The sequence below is a fragment of the Emys orbicularis genome, chromosome 4, assembly GCF_028017835.1.
Source record: "Emys orbicularis isolate rEmyOrb1 chromosome 4, rEmyOrb1.hap1, whole genome shotgun sequence".
Lineage (NCBI taxonomy): Eukaryota > Metazoa > Chordata > Testudines > Emydidae > Emys > Emys orbicularis.
Window position 1 is genome coordinate 65,477,345 of NC_088686.1, and position 18,636 is coordinate 65,495,980.

Genomic DNA, 18,636 nt, shown 5'->3' on the forward strand with positions numbered 1-18,636 from the left:
TCGCTAGGGCCATCAGCTGATTGGCGCAGGGACTGAGAGGAGGAGGGGCAGGAAAGCACCACGCTGGGGGAAGAAGCAGGGGAGAGGGGTAGCTTGGCTGCTGCAGAACCAAGCTTCTTCCTCCTGCCCCCGCAGGGGAGAGCGGTGGGCGGGGGGGCTGAGGGCCGGGACCGCGGCAGGGAGCTGTGTGCCACTCAAAATCGGCTCGCGTGCCATGTTTGGCACGCGTGCCGTAGGTTGCCGACCCCTGGCCCAGATCATAAACACGATTATACCTCTCTCTTATGTACTCTGATCAGCAGTGACATATTTTATAATGTGGCCATTTAAATCCTCATCAGGCTTCATGGTCAAAACACCTCTGAAATAAATGGGGCCAACTGATATGTGTCAGGATTATTGTTTCATGATGTTTTCATCACTTTCAAAACATGAACAGTGTTTAGCTTTCAAAACATGAACAGTGTTTCTTTGTAACCTGAAGAGCTACAGACTTAATTTTCTATTTAAAGCTTAAAGTACTAGATTAAACATCCATGATCTGCACCAATCTGATTCCTAATTCTCTTAAACTGGCATCAAATAGCACCCTAGCATATTATTTTATTTGCAATGAAAAAGCTACTCTAAATACATCAAATGGAAATGATTAATTTAGTTGCTAGGTTCCATTTCTCTCTCTACTGGCTGTCTCCAAGCTTGGAGAGCAAACATGCTGTGGAAGGCTGCATAATGTTCTCTTATTCAAAACTCAGCTTCCAGGTTGGTAAAATACATATTTGTTTTTCCACTCCCATGAAAGGAAAGCTGATATTTTTAATTTAGCTTTGTAAAACTGTCATGAACATTTGTCAGGTTAAGTGCAAGATCCTCTCCCTACGCTTACCATTACATCCCAAAATTGGTGTGTGTGTGTGTGTGTGTGTGTGTGTGTGTGTGTGTGTGTGTGTGTGTGTGTGTGTGTGTGTGTGTGTGTGTGTGTGTGTGTGTGTGTGTGTGTGTGTGTGTGAGAGAGAGACTGACTTGGCAAGCAGAATGTTACAAAGCGGCTTTAAATTTTTAACCAATGTATTGTAATTAAGCTTTTTCCTTGCACTTCCAATTACATCATTCCACCACCCATGGGTGGTTTTTACTCCACTCCAGAAGAATGACTAAGCAATGACTTTCACTTTAATTAAGGGAAGTCTACAAAGTGAAAATGAGACAATATTTCTTTCAATTTGCTAGTGATTTGGACTGTAAACAAAGTTAAGACCATAAGACAAGATATTCCCTATTGTACAAACTCTTTCCCCAACCCATGTGTCTCAAAGTGTGACTGAGCAATTTATTTGAGCAGAATATTGGTAAATTCATTCTCTCCCTACCTGGCAATCAAGATCTTTTTAATGAAGATTATATATCCTGTAAGTGCAAGGTATTACTGTTAGGATGAACTGGTAAAGATTAGAAGGAAAGTTAGGCTGAGGAAAGAAGTTATTCAAATTGCTGGAGAAAACAACGAGACGCTTTCTTGATTTTTAGAGTTCCTGTAGGACAGTTAGGTATTAAAGACCTAAGCAAGCTTGGTTTCAGACATGAGACAAAAACATTTTGTCTAGTTTTGAAACGAGGCCTCAGCCTGTCCTTGAAATGTGCAATAAGAGGCCTAGAAAGACTTTCCCTTGAGCACATAGCTATTGCCCTTTGGTAGTCTGCTAGCAGGCAGATATAAACGAAGATTATATTTGGGCTTGGCAGGATATCAAGAACAAAGTGGATCTATAACACATGCATTCAAAGATAAATGCTGCCTTAATGCTAGTGGTGCAGTTCTCAAGGTCAGCAATCTGAACACTAGGACTATTTATCCTGCAAAAATGGAATTTAAGTGAAAGATCCTTGTTAACTGGCCTAAGAAAGAATGGATCCTTGTAGGTCACAGGAAGGGCAGGACGGGGAAGTTTAATATCACAACATTTGCCTCCGCAACACCTGGTTGTGGATAAATTGAGAACTTTACATTCCATCTCCCTTTTTTAAGCTTTCAGCACGCATTAAAGTGACTTCTGCCTCCTGTGAAATGGATGTGAAGTTGTCATATGGATTACTGCATAAGGAAAAGTGAGCTCTAATATAAGAAGCCAGGACAGGAATGGTGTCTAAATAATAGCATCTTTGAGTCAAATAGCTGACAACTACATTCTGTTTGGAGGGAAATAATTTTGTTGTGGACATCATTAACTTAACACTCCCACCTACCCAATGCTCCCCTCACCCCCGAGCTACTTCCAACAGGGAAATTTTAAAAGATTTTAAGTGGGCTAAGAACACTAAATGCAGAAGACCCCATTTCTGTGGCCAGTGTAGCCAAGGAATGTAATAACTCTAAAACAATGTTGAGCATCATAGCACAAAAGTGGGTACCATGCAGCACAGTTATTGGCTAGAATGAAGGGACCGGTGGAAAGTCTAAAAACCTTCCTAGTCCTGGCTGGTATCCAAAGAGTCTAGACTGGGCAGGCAATGACCTCATTTTTATGTGCTCTTGGTCAGGTCAAAGGAGAGCTCAAACTTATTGCATGCTATGGTTGGGGTCCCCAGCCATAAAATAAAATTAAAAAAGGAATAACCTATGCCCACCCTTATAGTGTTACAGTAACATGTTCTTACTCTGTAAACTGTATATTATAAAATTAACATGGCGCTAGCAATGCACACTCACAAAAGTGTCAGATGCAGGCTAAATGCTGAAACAGAAATCTTATACACTATGTAGCCTAACTTTACCCATTCACACCGAACAGTAATGTTTAGCTAATGCTAAACAAAACAAACGAACAAACAAAAAAAAGCATTTCATTTAAGACTTCAGTGCATTTCAGGATGACATTTAGATTGTTACCCAAAATATGAGATTCTAATTCATTTTAGAACTCATAAATAAGAACTGTAAAATAAAAGCATCAAGTTATACCCAACAACAGTTTGTGAGAGGCTAATTTTGTAGGGCAAGGAAGTGATACTAATACTGCTGCTAGAATTATTGGAACATTTTATTCAACTGTATGCTTATGAGAATATAAAATATTTGCATAGAGATGTTGAATGCTCTTGAATCCTTAAGAAGCACACAAGGAATTCCAGTTCAAGGCCTTGTGATGCTACAAGTGAAACTGTTTCACCTCTGCTGTGGACTAGGCTGAGCTTCATTTTCCAAGCACTGCAGTAAACCTCACAACTATCAGAACTGAAAATGATAAATGAAATGTTTGTGTTTAGACACACAAGCTGCATCCTACAGGTAGTTACCGTAAACTGGTCTTATGATCAGTATACTGGTTGCATGCAGACTGCACTTCAAACCTAATTCTATCTTGGCAGCATTTCTCCATACCCAAAACAGCTTTAAAGGAATTCTTAAGAGAAGAAGAAGAATACTCACCGGTTCTGTTCCTTCCTTTGTTTGATTAGTTGAATTAGTTCCTTGTCAAAGTACTCTTCATCGGCCTCTTCTTTCCCTTCATATTCCTCTCTTTCGTGGGCATCGATATTGTCTTTGTGCAGCTGGCTGGAGATGTGCTTGGCATATGCCGACAAGCCCACCACTGTCACCCTGCACACCTGGCACTTGTGGTTGCTGTCCCTGGGGAAAGAGGGAGAGGATGGACATTCAATCCTTCCCACGGGCATGGTAGACAACTCAAATCTTACTCTGTTTCCTCTGAATATGCCAGTTTTCTTAATCAATTGCTTGTGCAGTAGGCACTATAATTTTCCTCAATACACTAAAACTGTTTGAATTTTCTGGCTTTTCTTTTTTCCTATTGCAATTTCCCCCAACTTTTGGGGCTTTTTGTGATCAATTTTTAGAGATTTTTTTTCCAACAATCAAGAGGTAAAAAACTTGGGAATAGAGCAGAATAAATGTGTGGGGGGCAGGGAATTCTTCTTGGATTGCTGTACTCAAAATCTTATCAGAGGAAACATAGTGAGAGGAGGTAGAGTGGAGGGCTTACAGAGCTAGCAGGAGCTGCTCTGAAGCACATCCATGGTGCCAGCTGCACTGGAGAAGCCTGGTGACAGCTTCTACATTTAATCTCTGCCTCATGCTTTCCCCCAGTGAAAGCTAGAAGAGGGAGGAGGGGGTATACTGCTACAGCCAATCCTAATACAGTGTAACCTAAACTGGGACAGCTGAGACCTCTGCTTGGAATTCAAAGACTCCATAGCACAGCAAGTGATGGGAGGGGTCTTCAGTTCACTGTACTTTATTTGGTTCAAATGATGCATGAGGTCTGCTTTCTACTTTAGAAGGCTTATCTTAAAAAATAAGAAATTATTTCAGTTGCAGGAAGTTGACAGCTGTGTCAGACAAATGGTTTTACTAAAGTGTCAGTGAATACTGCAGTAAAACTGCTATTAAAAACAATCAAATCAATATTTAATGTTTATTAAAAAGCCTACCATACAGTGCTTGACCAATCCTTTAGTTAGTCTAATGGTTAAAAAAGTAAGAGAGAAAATAAGTCCACTGGTAAGTTAAGTAAAATTGATCAGAAAAAAAGCATGTGTTCTGAACCAAGCAAATAGTGTGGGGGGACCAACATAGGGCCCACTGCCTGCCTCACTGATGCTTTCTTGCACCCCACTGTCTTGTTTATAGAAGCAGCACTGAATGCTCCTATGTCTCAAATATAGAGATCATGTACTATAATACCCAAACATATGAATGGAAATAAAGTGGGAAGTGGTGAGGAACCTGGGGTCCATGTAATGATTAAAAGCTACATTTAGACTAGTCATTGGGACAGGTGAATTCTCCTGCCTTTTCCCAAAACAGCAATATAAGTGACTGGAGCTCAGTTCATTAGCTCACATCTAATATATTTAGAAAACTCAACTTGTACATCAAAAGGTCAATACCAAATTAATTTAAAAAAAACAAAAACAAAAACAAAAAAACTTGTTTTGTATTAAAGCTTTATTCCACTTCATATTCTAATTGCCCTTACTGAAGTGATGAAAAATCCCCATCTCATGGATCGGAAACATCTTCATTATTCAGTTAAATGTTTCCATCAAAGGAACCAGAGGCTCAAGAATCTTGCCTCCACCTCTGCAGTTTCTAAAAGTATGAAAGAAATCCAGAAGAAAAATTTTTTACCACCCACAAGATTTTAAGCCAGCATCCTTATCTGAGCCATGCTTAACGAAGGGTCACCAGCTGGCTGTTAAATAAAGGTCTGTGCCTTTCAAAAGGGCTTTGAAATGAACAAGTGTTTTAAAAAGACATTTTTCTCTTTTTTTCCTACTAGTAAAAATGTGATCTATAGTAACACGGTAAAAGTATTTAAACAGTCATATCAGTCAAAAAGGCCATATGTTTAGGAAGTTTAATTAATAGAAACACCACTTTATACACTTAAATTGAGGGTCTCAGTTTCAAATAATGTGCACAACAAGTGTGCCGTTATACATAAAATACATATTTTTCTTCCGGTCAGCCCTACAAACTCAACCTGAGATTTGTGCACCAGACTGTGTTCTTTCTTTTGCACACATTACCAACAGTAATAAAGATTCTGCAGGTCACATTATGCTGTATGACATCTGTATTACCTCATCTTCAGTGGCTTAACCAACTGAAAGTTGGTTAACAATTTTGCTAATGCACAGGCAGGTATAGAATACAGCTCACTCTCTTAACTGTGTTAGCTATGAATTGCCAGGAATAAAATATAGTAAAGCTTACTTTTTGCTAAAATTGTCAAAAGAGACCAGACATACAAACAGGGAGCGTGTCTAAATGGATGTCATTTTTACATACTCAATTTATCATAGTAGAGCTATACTTTAAATGTAAGGACCTTTTAACTGGACATAAAAAAAAGAAAAAGAAAAACCTAATGGTACCTATTATAATACTTGACATTTCTAGGAAATCTCAAAGCCCTTCACAAATACAGGTTTCAATTCCTCTGAAAGGTAAATATTATTCCATTTTACTGATTGGTAAATTGAAGCAGAGTTAGAGTTACTTTGGGCAAGGTTAAGTAGCAGGGCTGGGGACTGAATCTCCTCCACTCCTTCACCCTCTCCAACTTCCAAATCAGTAGTTCCCAAACAGTGGCTCTTGAACCACTTGCTCAGTGGTTCTCAAACTTTTGTATTGGTGACCCCTTTCACACTGCAAGCCTCCACGTGTGACCCCCCCATATAAATTAAAAACTTTTTTTTTTTATATTTAACACTATTATAAATGCTGGAGGTGAAGAGGGGCTGGGGGGAAGGCTGACAGCTCGCGACCCCCCATGTAATAGCCTCATGACTCCGAGGGATCATGACCCCCAGTTTGAGAACCCCTGCACTCGATGGTCTGTGGAGAAATGGCTAATCACATGGTTATGACTCCCCTTGTTTTCAGCTGGTAAGCTTCAATAAAAGTCTAAAATACATTTAATACTTTCCTAATGCTATTTTTCCATGAAATGAAGCTCTAGTAGCCAAAGGAATGTTGTTTGCTCAACTTTAACAGGGGAGGTAGTTGACACCATTATGACTAGGACAAAAGTGGTCCACACTATGAAAGTGTGTGAGAACCTTACTAATTTCTGCTGTGTATTTCAGTATGTACATTGGATAATCTCTGTCCAAACTGAAGTGCCGTTGCATTTTCAATTTTAGCTGGAAAAGAGTCTTTTCGTAAGACTTTGGCCTCATTCCAATTGCTGTTATGAAGTCACTCATGGAACTAGACATCATGTGTATCATAATACTTAAGATGACTGATGAAGTTTCGTGCCCATTATATATAGCTGAGACCGCTAAACAGAAATGCAAGTCAAGGGCAAGAGCCATATACCTGAGGACTTAACAGTCTCCATGTAAATGTGACTTTTCTCCAGAATTTACATTTTCATTATAAAGTAAAGTAGTTGTTTCAAGAAGAGAGAGAAAGGTAGTGGCAGCTTAGTCCTAAAGAGAGGCAGCACAAGAATAGGATGGAACCATATGCATCTTTTGGCAAGCATAAGATCCTGGGTCCCAGACATGCTGAAGGGAAGAGCTTGTTTAAAGACTGAGAATTTTGCAGAAAATCTGAAGTTAGAAGAATATACGCGATAAGTGACAAAATGCTAAAACAACCCACCAACCCAAATGAAGAGACTTAGTTTTCAGAGGCAAGATGTGAAGGCTCAAGCCAAGTCTCTTTGAGTGAGGCAGACACCACTCTGAGTTTTCTGAATTATTGTCCAAAACAGAATTCTTACAAAATATGATGGTCTCACTGGAAAGTGAAGTTATAACCAGGGTCCCATTACTCCGTTGGGGCAACATAACTTACAGAATTCACCTCTGGCCACACAATTGTGCTCAAGAATTTAAGTTTTCACTTACAATTTTAGCCCTCACAGTTACAAAGTTAACTTAAAAAATGCAAACAAAGTTTAAACTAATGCAGTTATGTCTTCCTCTGCAGACAAACTCAGAAGCGTGAACTGACTCATGCCAATGGGGTGTTAACTCTGAAACCTATAGATAATATAAATGTTAATGTAACTCATGCTAACAGTGTAGCTCTTTGTCCCCTCTTATAGCTAGTCCACATACTGAGGTTTATGAGGCTGCTGCTGCAAGTCTCCTTCCTGGAGACTACCCCTTGTCTTTTACATAAATTGTGAAATTCCATGTAGATTTCTAGTACTCCAAATTGAGAAAGAGAAAGAAAGGTTGTAAATTAAACAATTTACTATCCATTTTGATTCTCAAGTATAAGAACTAGGTCTGCCAGAGCACAGATGCCTTTCTTGTAGGAAGAGATCTGAATCAAAGTGATGGAAACACTTCGACAGCAGAATGAAAGACACATTAAAGTCACTCTCTTTCATCTCTGATACTAAGGAAATGGAAAACTACAGTTACTAAATCTTTTGAAATTTCACAATATCAGATACAATGGAAATCTGAAATTTTCCTTTTCATCTAAAACCAAGATTTCACAAAGAATACAACAGGATAACAATACAGAGTTAAATACTGAATTCAATAGATGATCTAATCTCCAGATGGTAAAAGTGATGAAAGGCACTTAGTTAAAATAAAAACGTGAAAAAAACCCCAAACCCACACCTCCCCCGGGCCCAACCTGAAGATGTTGAGATAAGTCTGTTTGATGAGGGGGAAGTTAATTACACAATGTGGATGATCCATTTTGAAGCAGTTCTAGCTCCAGTGTGTGTATGTGTATATTATATATAATTTGTAAAGAATTAAACTGATAGCTAGTGTTAGGTGAAATGTGGCAGGACTTTAACGTTCAACAGTAGCTGAGAGAGGAGTTGTCAGCTGGGGGGAAACCATGCCCTAGAAATCCAAACACAAAATGGAAGACTAAGACTTTAAGCTGCCATCTGTACCATCTTTAGCTCTTGAATCTATCCCAGCCTCAGCAATTGTTAAAGTATTCAGAATCATTACCATGTGCTGTAAGAAAAGATACACTAAAGGGAATGCTTTAAAAATTAGCCAGAACATAGACGCTTGAGACAAACTGCTAAAGTTAATGTTGATGACACAGGGGTATCTGAGCAACCACTTCTCAGCTGTTCACCAACAGAACAGATGTCCTCTACTGCTAAGAATCAGAACAGATGAGAGGCAGAAATAAGGTGCTTTTGATTCCAGGCACAATTTCAGGCCCTTCCTATTCCCAAAGAGACATGGGGCAGAGTGGGGAAAGACAACAGAGTGAGGAAGTGCTTTTTAAAAGCATCACTGATGATTCAGAAGGGTAACAGAATAGAGAGATTAGAAAAAAAAAAAGAATGAACAGAGGAGTGAACAGGGAAGATAGAGAAGGATGAGAAAAAGAAGAGGGAATGGTAGTGAGCAAACACCATTTTCCTCTGCACTACACCTTTTACTGTTAAGTGTCCTTTTCTCATCTAAATGGCAGGCTGAAGAAGTAATCAACCTTCCCCAAAGAGTCATCAAAAGTCCTCTCAGGCACATTTTCCCCAACTGGCAAGATGTCAGTTTTGCCATTGAAAGTCTGGACACCTTACATTTATTCACCACCACACTAGTAGTTTACTCCTGAGGGCATTTTGTGCCAAAAAATTAAAAAAATCTGCACACAATATTTTAAAATTCTACAAAATTTTGCAAATTTTATTTGTCAAATAAATGTAGAGACTCCAGCATGGCACTGGGGAGCACAGGCCACTGGCTGCACAGAGGTGGGAGATCGTGTCCTGGGGGGAGCTGCACAATGGACTCAGTGGTGAGAGACTGCACCCAACCCTGACACAGTGCAAGGACCCAGCCTGCCCCAGAAACACCCCAGGGCCCTGCCCCTCTCTGTGGGCTGGCAGGCTCAGCAAGGCAGGATCCAAGAGTGGAGGGGCTTAGTGTGGGAGGATCCAGGTGTGGGTTAAGAGGGTTTTGTATGGGGCAATCTGGGTGCAGGTGACTCAGTGGGGGATGCAGGTGTGGCTCTGGATGCACAGGGGCTTATTGGGGGGTTCTGGGTGCAACAGTAATGGGACTCTGCAGGGGGGTCCAGGTGAAGTGGTTAGGGATCAGCGGGGGGGGGGGGGGGCGGAGGTGTCTGGGTGTGCGGGAGTGTGGCTCAGTGTGGTGGGGATCCAGGTGCAGCTGGTTGGGGCTTGGTGGGGTGGGGATCCGGGTGGCTCGTCGGGACAGTCCAGGTGCAGGGGGAGTGGGGCTTATCGGGGGGCTGAGGAGAGGTTCTAAGTGTGGGGAGGGAGGGGGAAGGCTTGGTGGGAGGGTCTGGGTATGAGGGGGTCTGGATGCAAAGGAGTTGGACATATTGGGGAGCAGCAACCTGTACAGGAATCCCTCACCCTGCAGCTGAGGAGCAATGGGTGCAGGAAGCGGGGGGAGTTTGCAGAGCTTCCTGCAGCTGCGGGAGAAATCTGGGGTGGGTCTGACCTGGCCCCAGATGCTGTGCAGAGGAAGAGGAAGTCCCATCTTCCCCAGCCCAGCCGGGACTAGCAGCTGAGCCCGGCGCAGGAAAGGAGACACCAGCCAGGTCTTCCCCAGTCCTGTCTCCTGCCCCACAGTGATTTACCTCTCTGTCAGCTGCCCTGGGCACCCAAAACATACTGCAGGGGAAGGTCGTTTGTCTGCAGGGAAGCAAAGAGATCTGTGGGAGACAAATTCTGTGCATGTGCAGTGACGAAGAATTCCCCCTTTTCCACTCAGCTTATCCAGAACACCATTAGCCTTTGAGAGTGAAGGATCATTTGGATTTTAGGGGGGTTATTTTTTAAATATACTGTAGGCCTGGCTTGACACAAGTAACTCGCCTAATTTCTTAGTGGGCATAATTGGGAAGGTGAATGGAATGTTAAGTTGTAAATAGGGGCTTGACAGGAAGTCTGTGTTAACTAAGATAAGCAGCAATACCTTGATGGAGACTATGGACAAGATAAACCCCCTGGAATGTAAAGATCAGTTTCCACGTGGACAGCACATGGATAGAGAATGATGTACACTGATTGGTTCCTGCAAAGTAAGCAAGCCAATCCAAAAAATTTGTGATTTCATGTATAGCAAATGCAACATATTGTGTAAAGGCATACAAAGGAAGAGGTTGTCTGTGTAACTTTGAATGTGTGGTACGCACTATACCCCCTGCGATCAACTCAGCGTAGCTTTGCTATAAGTCAAATAGAGGAATGTGAGTGACGAAATCCAGAGTCAAACTGAGTGTTTTGGATCCCAGGGAATTAGATGAAGTGTTCTCCCAGAACTGGACAAGGTGTAGTGGAAAAGGTCTCAGAGGGAATCCCAATATAAACTTTTTAAAAAATTCATATGGTATAAATACTTTATTTGAAGGTCAGAGGCTGTATGGTACAGTAAACAGGACACTGGGCTGGGACTCAGGAGAGCTAGGTTCTACTCCCAACTCGGACATTAACCTGCTGTGCAACCTTGAGCAAGTCATTTCAACTCGCTGTGCCCATTTCCCCTCCTGTCCATCATTCTAATTTAATCAGATTGTAAACTCTTCAGGTAGGGAATGTCTCTTATTATGCGCTTGTATAGCTCCCATCACAATGGGGCACTATTCAGAGTTGAAGCCTCTATGTACTAAATGTCTGTGCATTTCAGACTAAACATGGGGTTGGGTACAAATTGGAATGTCTATCTCTAAACTTGCAAAGTCTTAATCATCCTGCACAACAATTTTTTTTTTTTTTTAAATAAAAAGGAATCATAAATAAAATCCTATGATTTGGATTTTCCAGATGATTTAACCCACCAGCATATTAGGCATTTGAATTTAAACTAACTATAGCAACAGATATTTTGTAAGAAAGTAGAAAAATACCAAACTACAGCCCAAGCTAATAGTTGCAGCAAACTGTACAGATTTAGGGAGAAATCCCATGCTCCTAACAGGGACATGTCCTCACGGCTATTAAGATCTTTAGTATCTATTAGAAAGGCACAAAGAAATGTGCTTTATAAAAACAGTTAATTCTTAATCTATCTTCTCCCTTTAAATTGAATTTAGCTTGCATGGGAAATAAGGCTATTTAGTTCCCAAAAAGTGTGACATGTAAACTGCACTGAAAGGCAGTTTGCATGATCATTCGCATACCTTCCTTTCAGATTTTCAAGTTCTCTGTGGTGAAGCATGCTTCTCATGTGTTCATCCATCTCCTACAAAAGAAAAAAAAAAAAAGCATAACTCATGATTCATTTTACTCTGCACGAGGATATATTCTGCTCTAATAGATCTTTTCGATCTCTTTTGAAGGTGGTGTCACCCTGAGGAATTACCCGCTAAGCTTCCTTCCATAGGATTGATCTTTGGGATTCATATAGAAGGAGGGCAGAGCTCTAGAAGGTGGATATAGAAAAGCGTACATGGAATGAGGCAAGGGCTCTGACTTCAATGTGTTCCACTCCTTGCTAGAAAATAACTGTACAACAATTATTTCTTTAAAAAAACATTCCATAACATAAACAGTCTTAGTTTGGCTTTTTTTAACATCCCCCCAAAAAATCAAAATATTTACAACATTAGGGCTGCTTGTGAGTGTATATGCATCATGATACAGTGTTACTATACATCAACACACACTGCTTTGCTCTGCAGGACCTGTTTCATTCGGTGCGCATTCTAGACAGAACTGAGACATGCATAGTGAATTGGTTTTGGATTTAAAACAGTTTTAACTCATTCACTGCAGTCATTGTATAACATGTTACAAATGAGGTAGATGTCTGCTAGAAGAGGAAGAACACTCATGTTAAGGAACAGGAATGGGACTAGGCGCTCCATTTTCTTTTCCTGCCTAGAACAAACACACTTGGAAAAATGGCCACCCTTCTCTCTCTGCTCTCAGATCCTCATTAATAAAATGGGAATAGCACTTTGTCCTTACTAAAATGTTATGAAAATAAAAGTAATTACTGTTTGTGAGATACTCTGATACTGCATTGATAAGCACTACAAGAAAGTCTAAGGAAAAGAAAAATTCCATCTGCAGTGCAGGGTTTGGAAGACATGCCGTAAACAAGCCACAGCAAATACTAAACAATGATGATGAGAAAATGAGCTGCCTCAATTGATAAACAATGTCCTTCTGACATATTGAAAGATGTAGGGACCCATCACAAAAACCAAAATATGATTATGTCATAAGACACTCTGAATGCACAAGGGAACAGAATTAAGGCTGAGGGGGCTTCTGAGTGCTTGACTTACAATTTTCATACACTTTTTAATATAATCATACAAAAGATGACATTAAAACTTGAAAGCCATGGATATTTTTAATACTTAATGAGAATGTATATCCAGTACATGGTCACATTGAGGAAGAGGCTATCAGGAAGTACTGAAACAATTCTATTTCATTCAATAGACCTGAAGATCTCTATCAGTTTCTGATAGAAAAAGTTATCTTTACAGTTTCTTTTTTAAAAGAAAGGACACATTTCTCCCATGCTGCATATAGCCAGATCTCCACATACAAAGATATTAGCCGTGCAAATTCTTTTTATTTTTTACCTTTTTTGAGCTGTACACGATGTGACATAGTATGCATTTTCGTTCTCGAGCCATGACTACATTGGACAGCTCTTACCCCAAACCTGAAAATAGAAAAAGAGATCCTGGACACTGTTTCTTATCAGTCCAATTGTTTTGAAGATATTAAAAATAAGAGCTCCTTCTTACAAGGACCATACTGAAATGTCCCTGTGTCTCCTCCCGCCCTTTAAAAAGCACCTCTCACACCTATGTATGGCTTACATTTTCAACTGGCACATACGTTATTTTAAGTAGTCATCTAAAGACTACATAGCAAACAAAAAAAAAAGGATTGAGAGATCAGATTCTTGTCAAGCGGGGTTTGAAGCACTGAAAGCAGTCATGCAATTAGCTTGGCAAAGAAGAAAGTCTATCATAGTCTGGATGGTCACAAGAGAGCTACTTAAGGAATTATCCTAAAGAGCTAAATGTACATAAACAAAGGCAACTACAGATTGAAGAAAAATGCTACTTGCTAAATATGTGTTTTTAAATATATTAAATGAATTTCCATGATAAAATAAAATGTCTTTAATAACTAATTTGATCAGACATCATGCTCATAACAATCTAGGTTATAACAGATGGTGATAGATTTATTTATGTAATGGGATAAAGCATTGTTCTCTTCTTCTCACAAGTCATTAAGTAATACTAAGCAACAGAAAAAAAAAAATAGACAGACACCTACAACTATTGCCCATTTCTAGATCAATGACTGGCAAAAAGTATCCCTCATCTTAAAGTGAAGAGAAATAGGGGAAAGAAAAAATATCATGTAATATTGTGCTAATGCTGTCAGACATACATAAATCTTGCGAACAAGACATTATTCAGCCATCTTCGAAGTGTTGCTATTTTACAGATAAGCATTTCTATAAGAGCTAGTTTAGCCAAGGTTGCAAAATTCATAGTCATAAGTGACCCCAATTTAACAGGGAATCTCCATCCACTATTCCCCAAACTCTCTCGACAAATACACAGTGCAGTTCAGAAATTATTATTTAAGCTTACCCGATGACAACATTAAACCCTCATATCTGGTAGGGCTTAGGCCTGGTCTACACTAGGCGTTTATGTCGAATTTAGCGCCGTTACATCGAATTAACCCTGCACCCGTCCACACCACGAGGCTATTTAGTTCAACATAGAGGTCTCTTAAATTCGACTTCTGTACTCCTCCCCAACGAGGGGAGTAGCGCTAAATTCGACATGGCCATATCGAATTAGGCTTGGTGTGGATGGAAATCGACGCTAATAGCTCCGGGAGCTATCCCACAGTGCACCACTCTGTTGACGCTCTGGACAGCAGTCCGAGCTCGGATGCTCTAACCAGCCACACAGGAAAAGGCCCGGGAAAATTTGAATTCCTTTTCCTGTCTGGGCAGTTTGAATCTCATTTCCTGTTTGGACATCGTGGCGAGCTCAGCAGCACTGGCAACGATGCAGAGCTCTCCAGCAGAGATGGCCGTGCAATCTCCGAATAGAAAGAGGGCCCCAGCATGGACTGATCGGGAAGTCTTGGATCTGATCGCTGTGTGGGGCGATGAGTCCGTGCTTTCCGAGCTGCACTCCAAAAGACGGAATGCAAAGATCTATGAGAAGATCTCTAAAGCCATGGCAGAGAGAGGATACAGCCGGGATGCAACGCAGTGCCGCGTGAAAAATCAAGTAGCTGAGACAAGGCTACCAGAAGACCAAAGAGGCAAACGGACGATCCGGATCCCAGCCCCACACATCCCGTTTCTACGAGGCACTGCATTCCATCCTAGGTGCGGCCGCCACCACTACCCCACCACTGACCGTGGACTCGGAGGATGGGATATTGTCCACGGCCGGTTCCTTGGACATGTTAGCGGACGGGGAAGATGAGGAAGGAGATGAGGAGGACGAGGCAGTCGACAGCGCTTACCAAGCTGATTTCCCCGACAGCCAGGATCTCTTCATCACCCTTACAGAGATCCCCTACCAACCGTCCCCAGCCATTAACCCGGACACAGATTCAGGGGAAGGATCAAGCAGTAAGTGTTTTAAACATCTAAACATTTATTTTTAACAGAACTGGAATATTAACAATAACAAAAATATGTTTTTCATGATTTGTTTGCCCTAGGCGCTTAACTATTCAGTCCCAACTATTTAAAAAAAATCTAACAATGTCCGGTTTTGCATGATTCTGCTGCCCAAGCCGCTCCACTCTTTAGTCCCTGCCAGTGCAGCTATATTAAAATGCGGTCTATATGTCCGGGGATAGAGCTGCAATCCTCCAGGGACATCTCGAGGAAGCTCTCCTGGAGGTAATTGGAAAGCATGTGCATCAGGTTCCTGGGGAGAGCGGCCTTATTGGGTCCTCCGAAGTAGGAGACGTTTCCGCGCCAGGAGATCATCAAGTACTCCGGGATCATAGCCTTGCACAGCATGGCGGCATACGGCCCTGGTCTTTGCAGGCTTTCCCGAAGCATTCGTTCTTTATCGCTGTCTGAGATCCTCATGATTGTGATGTCGCTCATGATGACCTGCTTTGAATTAGGTAGGGGACTGTTAGAATTGGGACTGCTTGCCCGTTCCTTTACAGAACTGTAACCGCCGGTTTACAGCCACGCGGTGGAGGCGGGAGAGGGGCAGCATACAGGGATCTTTCCCTGGGACAGCCGCGAGGGGGTGGGACAGGGGCAGAGTTCATGCTTGGCCGATTGCTGGCAGCAGAGACTGGCATTGCTTTCAATGTGAAAGGAGGCCAGTGCTACTATTAAAGTTTTAAGCAGCCACAAGTCTACGGCTTACCATGTCTGCCTGCTACAGAAATTCCGGTGTCCTGCCCCGCTTCCCAGATCGGCAGTGCAAGACCCCAGGCACTGAAGGCGAGGTCCGAAAATTCGACCTTGTCCTGAGTGCGCATGTGATAGGTGCAGTGCATGGTCTTGTTCACAGAGAAAGACTATGTTCTTTGTTCACAACTACATTTATCTTTCGGAGAAATTCACTACCTTTTTCTCATTCCCACAGCCACATCTGCGACTGTCTCCCAACCCAGCCTGGCATCACACTCCCAGAGGCTAGCACAGATTAGGCGGAGGAAGAAGAAGACGCGAGAGGACATGTTCTCAGAACTAATGGGCTGCTCCCGAGCCCAGGCAGCACAGCAGAACCAGTGGAGGGAGAATTTGTCCCAAATGCACCGGACACACATGGAACGTGAGGAGAGGTGGCGGCAGGAAGACCAGCAGGCGACTCAAACGCTGCTTGGACTTATGAGGGAGCAAACGGACACGCTCCGGCGCCTTGTTGATGTTCTGCAGGAATGGAGGCAGGAGGACAGAGCCCCGCTGCAGTCTATCAGTAACCGCCCTTCCCTGCCACCAAGTCCCATACCCCCCTCGCCCAAAGTCCAAAGGAGGAGGGGCGGCAGAGTCCGTGAAAACTCTCACTCCACCCCTGCAGACTGCTCAAGCACCAGAAGGCTGTCATTCCCCAAAATTTGAAAAGTCCTTTCCTTCCCGCCTCACCCAAGCCCCCGTCCAAGTTTCACCCCCCAGTTTCATGTGTGGTTGTTAATAAAAAATACGTTTCTGTTCATTACTGTTTCCATCATGTTCTTTTGGAGGAGAGTCTGTCTGAAGGGGGGGAAGGGGCTTGGTAATTGGACAGGACAGTCACCTTTAGCAGGGTACAGAGGCGGGGGCAGGTCCAGCAGCAGGGCACATACACAGTGCAGTGACTAGTTACCCTGGTCAGTCTGGAAGGTGGTTTTCATGTTCTGTGGGGGGGGAGGGGGGGGGGGTTGCTCTGTGACTTTGTGGCGGGGGAGGGCAGTTACAGATCTTATGCAGCGGTCCTTTTCCTGGATCACAGAGCCACGCAGCAGGGGATCTGTAACCCTCCTCCCCCTGCCATAAAGTCACATAGCCCCCACATACACGCAGTCCCGCTCAGGAGGGCTGGCAGGCTCCGTTGAAACAACCAGTCCACCACTGCGAATCCTGTCATTCCTGGAGTTTAGAAGCATCATTTGCATCAGTACACTACACCCGCTCCCCACCACAGTCTGCGTCCCAGGTTTAAAACATTCCCGCGAAAACAGTAATAAAGACAACGGTGTTCATTAAGAAAATAAAACTGATTTTATTTTTTTGGAAGGGGGTGAAGGGGGTATGTAACTGGAGAGGATAGTCAACATTAACTGGGTAAAGAAACGGGGGCAGGTTCAGCTTCTCTGTACACAAACAGAAAAGTCACTGGTAACCGTGCTCACTCTGGAACCTAGCTTTCAAAGCCTCCCGGATGCACAGCGCGTCCCGCTGGGCTCTTCTAATCGCCCGGCTGTCTGGCTGGGCGTAATCAGAAGCCAGGCTATTTGCCTCAACCTCCCACCCCGCCATAAAGGACTCCCCCTTGCTCTCACAGAGATTGTGGAGCACACAGCAAGCTGCTATAACAATGGGGATATTGGTTTCGCTGAGATCACAGCGAGTCAGTAAGCTTCTCCATCTCCCCTTGAGACGGCCAAAAGCACACTCCACCACCATTCTGCACTTGCTCAGCCGGTAGTTGAACAGTTCTTTTTCAGTGTCCAGGGCGCCAGTATAGGGCTTCATGAGCCAGGGCATTAGCGGGTAGGCTGGGTCCCCGAGGATCACTGTAGGCATCTCCACATCCCCAAGAGTTATTTTGTGGTCCGGGAAGTAAATACCTTCCTGCAGCCGTCTAAACAGATCAGAGTTCCTGAAGACGCGAGCGTCATGAACCTTGCCCGGCCATCCGACGTTGATGTTGGTAAAACGTCCCCTGTGGTCCACCAGTGCTTGCAGCACCATTGAAAAGTAGCCCTTTTGGTTGATGTACTGGCTGGCCTGGTGGTCCGGTCCCAGGATAGGGATGTGAGTTCCATCTATAGCCCCACCGCAGTTTGGGAATCCCATCGCGGCGAAGCCATCTATGATGACCTCCACGTTTCCCAGGGTCACTACCTTTGAGAGCAGTACCTTAACGATTGCGTTGGCTACTTGCATCACAACAACCCCCACGGTAGATTTGCCCACGCCAAAGTGGTTCGCGACTGACCGGTAGCTGTCTGGCGTTGCAAGCTTCCAGAGGGCTATGGCCACTCGCTTCTGGACAGTCAGGGCTGCTCGCATCCGGGTGTCCTTGCGCTTCAGGGCAGGGGACAGCAACTCACAAAGTTCAAGGAAAGTCCCCTTCCGCATGCGAAAGTTTCGCAGCCACTGGGATTCATCCCAGACCTGCAGCACTATGCAGTCCCACCAGTCCGTGCTTGTTTCCTGTGCCCAGAATCGCCGTTCCACAACATCCACATGACCCATTGTCACCGTGATGTCCTCGGCGCTGGGTCCCGTGCTTTCTGACAGGCCTGTGCCACTCTCAGACTTCAGGTCCTCACCGCGCTGCCGTAGCCTCCTCGCCTGATTTCTCAGCATCTGCCTCTGGGAAAGGTGGATGATAAGCTGCGAGGCGTTGACAACGGCCACAACTGCAGCGATGGTCACAGCGGGATCCATGCTCGCAGTGCTGTGGCGTCCGCGCTGTCACTGACCAGAAAAGTGCGCGAACTGATTTCC

The 18,636-nt window shown here is 43.3% G+C and overlaps 1 protein-coding gene across 1 annotated transcript in view; it reads right to left on the reverse strand.

The window, feature by feature from the left end:
• Positions 1-18,636, reverse strand: part of ZNF106 (zinc finger protein 106) — a 79,209-nt gene that overhangs the window by 45,463 nt on the left and 15,110 nt on the right. The window contains exons 2-4 of the mRNA XM_065402945.1: positions 13,040-13,122; positions 11,621-11,682; positions 3,428-3,628 (exon numbers count right to left, since the gene is read on the reverse strand). Of these exons, the coding sequence (XP_065259017.1) occupies positions 3,428-3,628; positions 11,621-11,682; positions 13,040-13,093 (317 nt within the window). The 5' untranslated portion in view covers positions 13,094-13,122. The remainder of the gene's footprint in view (positions 1-3,427; positions 3,629-11,620; positions 11,683-13,039; positions 13,123-18,636) is intronic.